The following is a 7,386-nucleotide window of genomic DNA, read 5'->3' as shown; positions in this document are numbered from 1 at the left end:
GCGCGGGGCTGGCTCTTTACCGCTCGCTGAGAGGGCGGTTAAGGCCAAACCGCCCTCTCAAGGGGCAGTAAGGGGGCAGGCGCGCGGAAAGCGCCTACCCGTCCTCTGTGAGGGCGGTTAGGCCCCTTACTGCCCTCTCAAGGGACGGTTAGGTTACCCGCCCTCTCAGTAGGCGGGTAGAATTTCTTACTGCCCTATGAGAGGACTGCAGCCCTTTTAGGGGGCGGGAGACATCTAGTTTTACCACTATTGTCCCGAAGAATCTATTTATTTAAAATTTTAATAAAAAATAAAAAAATAAAAAAAATTCAGAGCGAAACGCTATCTATCTCGGCCCAATTGTAAGCAAACGTACGGTCAAGGAATCTGGATCGTTGGACTCGTGGAGATTGAGCGGAGTTAACCCGAGTTACTGGTCTGGGCTGGGCTGGCACTATCTTAGCCTATTCAGAAAAGACCGCGCACTCGGCCCCTCGGGGCGCGTGCGCGGCTTCCGAAGGAAGGAAATGGGGGGAAGAAGGAAGCTGCAACGGTCGCTCACTTCACTGCGGCGGCAGCGCTCCGGATTCCCGAGAGAAAAAGCAAGCGCGGGACCTGAGGAGCGAGCAGAGCAGGACGACCAGACAGGTCCCGCGCCTCCCGGCCCGCGAGCGCCTCGCCTTCCCGCCATCCGAGCCTCCCCACCCACCGGCTCCTGAGCGAGTCCTTCCTATCGCCACGAGTGTGAGACTGTGGTGAGCGATCGTGGGGGCAACGCGACGCGCGCGCACGCAACCGGACCAAACCAAACCGCGCGGGGGCAGGGACGGAAGGAGGGAGGGAGGCCGAGCAGGGGAGCGATAGGCACCGGCCCGCCGAGCGCTCGCGCCGTCCGTCGGGTCCCTTCCGCCGCCATGGCTAGGTAATCGATCTCCTGGTTCCCATCCTTTTCTTGACTTCGTTGTCGTTGGGGCTTGCCTGCGTCGGTGGTTTTTTCGACCGCGTGGTACTTTTTGGCTCTCTCCGGTTTGGTTGGGAGGGGGGGGGGGGTTAGTGCTGCTAGCTAGTGTTCTTTCTCCGGTTCTCCCCCCACCCGCCCGAGACGATTGCGGCTTCTCTATCCGTGTCATGTATTAGTATCGCTTGGATTGGATTGTTTGGTCTATCAGCTTGCCTTGGCTGGCCCTGATTAGATTATGTGTTACGGATTTTTCAATAATGGGAATCGAACACTTCCATTGGATTGAATACCCGAAATCATAACATGGTAGTGCCAATGGTTGGCATTACCCGGATAAACATCCTGATTTGCTTGTTGTACGCAGTAGTAGACTACTTGGAGTTGCTGACTCGGAACATACCAGCTAAATGATTAGCTACCTTTTGGTATATTGGCCCTTGAAACTTGGGTATGATCGATTTTACGATCATGTCCGGATTGGGTATAGAGAAACAGTGTTCAGATTTATGTACCGCACTGTCCTGATTTGTGACCAACATCTTTGCTGGGCTTGCTTTCTGTAGTTCGAGTATGCAACACAGAGCTTGATACTTGGCAGTCTCAACATTGTATTGTACAACTTTATTCTTCAATCAGTCGTTTCCAGCTGGAGTCTGGTCACCAGGGTTTTATTTTCAAAAACAGGGTACCAAATCAATCCACTGTCATGTTACTTACACGTAGATGAAGAACCAATATTCTTCTTTGGTGGCAGGTCGTGGCTTATAACTGGTAGGGGAATTGCTAAGAAAATAAGATACGCAACTCATTGCACTAATCGCCAGATAAGTGAATTGGGTGCAGAAGCTCGGAGGGAATGCCCAAATTGCAAACATGACATTGATAACAGCGATGTAAGTATGTTTGGTCTGTTTGGACTAGGGAGGAGGGAGGAGGGAGATTTGGCTTTCAGCTCATATTCAATTGAAAAAATTTACGTATTCTATGCAATATTTTGCTGCATTTCAAATTTTGCAGGTTGCCATAGAGTGGCCTGGGCTTCCTGCTGGTGTCAAGTTTGATCCATCTGATTTAGAATTGCTTGAACATTTAGAAGAAAATATTGTCCTGGGAGGTTTGGAGCCCCATGTGTTCATTGACGTGTTTATTGCAACTGTAGAGAACGATGAAGGAATCTGCTATTCACATCCTGAAAATCTTCCTGGTAGGGAACTCTTTCTTGAGAGATGTTATAGATGTTATTTTAATTTATTGGTGTATTCATGTTCTAAATTTGTTTCTTATTTACCCTGTAGGCATAAAGAAAGATGGTAGCAATGCTCATTTTTTCCATAGAGTTTCAAATGCATATGGTTGTGGCCAGCGCAAGCGTAGAAGGGTCATCAGCTGTAGTGATCACGCTGTTTTTGATGAGCATGTGAGATGGCACAAGACAGGCAAATCCAAAGCCATATATGACAATGGTGTTAAGAAAGGTTGGAAGAAGATCATGGTTCTGTACAAAACTTCGCAAAGAGGTGCAAAACCTGATAGAGCTCACTGGGTGATGCATCAGTATCACCTTGGAGAAGAGGAAGAAGAAAAGGATGGGGAGCTTGTTGTTTCCAAAATCTTTTACCAATTGCCGACAAAGCAAATGGAAAGTTCTGAAACAGAAACTGCTGATGAAGAACCTGATGCATTTGCTTCAGGGATTGGTCCAAAAACTCCAAAGACAAACAACCCGCCGCCACGTCGCCCTAATAATAGTCCATGTGAAACTGAGCAGAATGCTTCCATCCTGCAGGACCAGGTAACTCACATCAACTTTTTTGGAATCATTGAGATGTACAAAAGTTGCAAAGTTGATCAAAATTCAAACCAGTTTTTCAGTAAGAGGATACTAACGGAAGTTTAGAAAATGCACTAGTGTTTAAGCATATGAGTTGAACTTGAAAGCGATCCTCACCTAACTATTTGTTTACAGTCTCCGCTTAGTAAAAACCAGTGGGAAACTAGTCCTGCTGCCTTGGTAGGGAACAATTTATAACCATGTTTCAAAATCAGCACCAACAATAGTTTGTATAATCATTCTCTTCACTTGAGTATAGAATCACTCTCCTCAGTATCCTGGAAAACTGTACAATACTCTTTTTGACATAATGTTTATATTTGGGCCTATCTGCTTGCAATTCCTGTTGATGCATTGCTGAAGTCTTGTTTGCGTGCTTTGTTGATCACACAGCCTCCTAATTTCTGGTTTTTTGATCTACGTGTGGACTACTGCAGGATGGAGGAGAACCTACTATACCTATTATTAGCCTGGAGGATGACGCCGGGAACCCTGCATGGTGTGCTGGAGAACAAGCTGTTGGAAAGGCAGCTCAAGCGCATCCTTTCTTCGACGAATCTCTGCTTTGCGGCGAGGACCCGGCTTCCTTAAACGATGAAACATTGCTTCCCTTGGATTACCCCATTCTGTCCCAATGCAGGGATGATATGCTTGACACGAACCTGAATGCATTTTATGGATTACCTGATCTCCAGAATGTAGACCTTGGAACACCTCCAGATCTTCAGCTTTCTGTAAGTTCATCCCCCTGGTGTTCTCGATGTCAATATATTTCCTCTGACAAGTTTAATCATGTCTTTGTTTTGTTTTGCGACAGGACTTACTGTTCGGTTCTCAGGAAAGCCTTGGCAGCTGGCTGGATCGCATCTAGGATGATAAAGACCGTCTTTCTGCACATAATATGGCAATCGGTGGCAACTATTTTGGGACTTGCGCAATACGCATCAGTAATGTATTGTGTTAAGCCATCAAACTGTCTCTGAAAAGCAAGAACCTTTCTTCCTTTTTCCCTTTTCTTAGAAGAAATGAAACATCTTGACCTTGAACAGCTGGCTATCAGAAAACTTTTGCCTTGAAATCTGGTTGTGTGTTTTAGGCATGGGTGGTGCAAACCTTCATTACCCCCTTGTGTCTACATGTAATATGCGTTACAATTCGATGCCCCTTGAAAGATGGTTTTGACGAGCCATGCAATGTACCACATGGAAATAAGTGGAGACATGTGAGCGATGTCCTAGACTAGATACCCGACTGTTGCATTGGATTAATCTTCGTCCGAATGCCGCGCCGCCGGTGTTGTGTCGCGCCGAGCGAGTCTATATGTCCTCGGCTGGTTTGCTTCCCTCAGTAATGAATGGGGGCCGACCTATAGGTTTGTTCTTGGAAATCTTAGTTCAAGTTTTGAAACAGACCATCAAAGGTGGGGAAAAAAGAGTTAGAGTTGGCAAGAGGGGTTTATATTGTGAGTGAACCCATGCTCCACGAAGCAGGGGTTTGGGGAGGGCTTAGGCAAGGGCAGAAACTCCAACCTCTTTGGGTTGTGCAAACCCACAAACAGTCTAAACTAGCTGCAGAGCCGCCGGTGTTGTGTCGGGCCGAGCGCGTTTGCATGTCCTCGGCCGGCTTGCTTCCCTAACCTAGAGGTTTGTTCTAGGAAATCTTAGTTCAAGTTTTGAAACAGGCCATCAAAAAAGGTGGGGAAAAAAAAGAGTTGGTAAGAGGGGGGTATTGTGACTTGTGAGCGAACCTATGCTCCACGAAGCAGTGCAGGGGTTTGGGGAGGGCTTAGGCTAGGGCAGAAACCCAATCTCCTTGGGTTGTGCAAACCCACAAATAGCCTGAACTAGCTGCAGAGCCGCCGGCAGCCTAATCGAGCTTTTTTTCCAGTTGGCCTAAGAGAGCTTAGTTAGGTGTCTTCTCCCCACACATGAGCTCAAGCCCACAGACCCTCGCGATAAACCAACTCTTTGCCCTCCGAAGCTGGAGTCACAGGCGCGCACCGCCACGCTTGGCGACTTTGTTGGACAGGGAGCGTTCTTTTATGTCGGCCCCACGCGGATTAGATGACGGTTTGGTGCTAACAAAAGGCTTAACCACGTACGGCGGTTACTTACCCTTCTCGGTCCTTGATTTCTTGATGCCTTGCAAAGAGGCCTTGAAAAGCCCAAAAGGGCCTGTGTAGGTCATGGGACGTAATGGACTGTTATTCAGGCATGGGAGTTGGCGTCACGACACGGCCTTCTCGGCGCACGCGGGATCAAGCGAAATTGTGACGGACCGAGCCTCGAGGTGTCGGTCAGATCGGATCCCGTCTCCCCGTCTCGCCCGTGCGCTCTGCTGTCCCCATTTACGATAGGTCAAATGTATTAGCGATTTTGAATACTCCTACCTTTTTTAATACTCGTCATTTTTAACCAAACATATATATCAAAACAATATCAATTTTAAATAGAAAATGATAAAAATATTTTTAAAAACTAATCCAAATATTCTAGAATCCATCGTATATGGGTGGCAAGAGATATTATTTTATAAGGATAAAATTAGAAACTACATTTTAAAAAACGTGAAATGATAAGTATTTGAAAGCAAACAAAGTGATAAAAATAATAAATATTGAAAAATGGCAGAAGTATAATGGAACAAAGTCAGATAATATTAGATTAGTTTGAAGTTCAGTAAATATCAGCCACCACACTAATTAGTTTGCAATTCACCAAATCATAAGGACAACTTTTTAAGAGCACTCCAAGTTCCACTTAGATTAGTGGTGTGGGCAACATTTTTAATAGTAGGTGTATATAATATAAAAAAATTGTATTGTTGTACTCGTGTGCTTGTGGCATCTTTATGCTATGCTAGCACATCCCTTCCCACTGCGCTCATACTTACGCCACCACAATAGCACTCTTCCGTGCTCACGTCGTCTCTCCCCGTTGCGCTCGCGCCGCTGCCAGGCTCGGTGCCGTTATCCATCCACTGCTGGGTGTTGGTGACTTACCACGTTAGACTTTGACCATTGTATGTTGACATGTTGGGCTTGGTCGTTTGGGCTACCGAGAGTTGCGTCTGTTGTAGCGAGAAAAAGGCAAAAACCTAAGAGACCAATAAAAATATTATTAGCACAACTAGCTTAGTACCAGATAGTGATGCCCAAATCTTTCGATACGTTCTCACATGCCTTAACGAGTCATCCAACATATCTTTAACTATTACATGTGCTTTATTAACTTAAACGACTGAATGATAATGTTCACCACTTCACTGAATTTTCGGACGTTCACTTCTACTGCAAGACGCGTCAAGTAGCTATATGCGATGAATCGCTGATAGATTACATCTATCGTTACGTTGATTGTAGTATATAAATACATGTACCGCTCTCATCAATAATTAATACACTCGATGATTATTACTCAAACAAATATAATATATATATAGACTTAATTTTTTAGAAAAAATTTAGATGTACATCTTGTGTTACCTTTGTTTACGCTGGAGTAGCTTCGCCATACTCAAAGGTTAGACATGTGTCTGTGTCTGGATAGCACTCCACTTGATTATTGCATCAGAATAGTACAATACACTTAACAAATCGATCGACGATCATGTGTCGTAACAAGATCAATAGATGTCTCGATAGGTCACATCGGTGCATTGAACTCGCTTGAACTCTTATTTGCACGCGCCCCTGAGACAGCAATCGAATAGCTAGGAGTAGGAATAATTCACAAGACAACAGGACAGTTCCTGAACGGATATGAATGATAGATCGAGGGGGTCCGAACCGAACCGAAGGACAGATCTAAGGCAGAATCTTAAGGGGGCGGATCCAGCTCTATAGCAGCGGGCACGGACTTCACTTATTTTTATTGTTTAGTGAACTGTAGATTTTACTGTAGTTCTAATATTACTGTAGCTAACAGACTCGCTCGATTTTTAGACTGGGTCCGCCCGTGATGCCCTAAGCCGAGACGTCAGCTCGACTCTGCGTTCTTGGCTGGCAACGCTGCCGGCTCTGCAACGCAGTGCAGCAGGGGGGCACATGCAGGTTGGCACGACGATCACGCAACGCGGCATGGATGATACAACCACAAGGATCGATTGAGGATTCGTTGCCTCGCCGGTTACTTCGAATTCCGGAACATGGAGACATGGCGCGTATGTGTGACGCGTGGGATTTAAAGGGTACTTCAGTTCTATGATTGTGGCCTTGTCCCTTCTCGTACGACCTACGTACTCCTTTCGTTTCTTGGCCGCACGCGGCCACGAGTGAATTATTGCTGTGCAATGCTACTTGTAGTGCTGTACTCCTGGGTCCCCTGACGTCAACACTCGCATTCACAAATCTGTGAGCTTTGTGCTAATTTCTGGGGTTCAGTTGCCCATGGCGAGCAACGCTTCCTCCCGTCTTGTGGACTTGTGGTAACTTTAATTTCTTCAGGCACGGAGATGATCTACTATAGGCACACGCGTGCGTGCGCAGGTAGGAAGCTGCGAATTCTCCGGCACGACGGAGGCTTATCAGGCACGGGGAGATGGCCACAAGCACTGAACAGCGAAAGCAAATTTTATAAAGTCTTATTAGAAAAGATATTCGTGAAATTCTAATCTA

The 7,386-nt window shown here is 46.1% G+C and overlaps 1 protein-coding gene across 1 annotated transcript; it reads left to right on the top strand.

Moving 5' to 3' along the window:
* The first annotated feature begins 490 nt into the window (after nt 1-490).
* On the top strand, nt 491-3,964 carry LOC133919209 (NAC domain-containing protein 73-like). The gene is made up of 6 exons (XM_062363530.1): nt 491-901; nt 1,695-1,833; nt 1,958-2,144; nt 2,236-2,732; nt 3,209-3,505; nt 3,589-3,964. Exons 1-6 carry the CDS (start codon nt 894-896, stop codon nt 3,640-3,642), a joined length of 1,182 nt encoding a protein of 393 aa, XP_062219514.1. The 5' UTR covers nt 491-893; the 3' UTR covers nt 3,643-3,964.
* The last annotated feature ends 3,422 nt before the right edge of the window (nt 3,965-7,386 follow it).

The sequence above is a fragment of the Phragmites australis genome, chromosome 5 (assembly GCF_958298935.1).
Source record: "Phragmites australis chromosome 5, lpPhrAust1.1, whole genome shotgun sequence".
NCBI classification, from domain to species: domain Eukaryota; kingdom Viridiplantae; phylum Streptophyta; class Magnoliopsida; order Poales; family Poaceae; genus Phragmites; species Phragmites australis.
The sequence above is the reverse complement of the archived record's forward strand: the minus strand, read 5'-3'. Positions and strand labels throughout refer to the sequence as shown.

What these genes read in the sequence shown, in the direction of transcription:
- LOC133919209 (XM_062363530.1), top strand. An exon ending in ACATCCTGAAAATCTTCCTG is followed by an intron (nt 2,145 to 2,235) that starts GTAGGGAACTCT and finishes TTTACCCTGTAG; the next exon opens with GCATAAAGAAAGATGGTAGC. An exon ending in CTTCCATCCTGCAGGACCAG is followed by an intron (nt 2,733 to 3,208) that starts GTAACTCACATC and finishes GGACTACTGCAG; the next exon opens with GATGGAGGAGAACCTACTAT.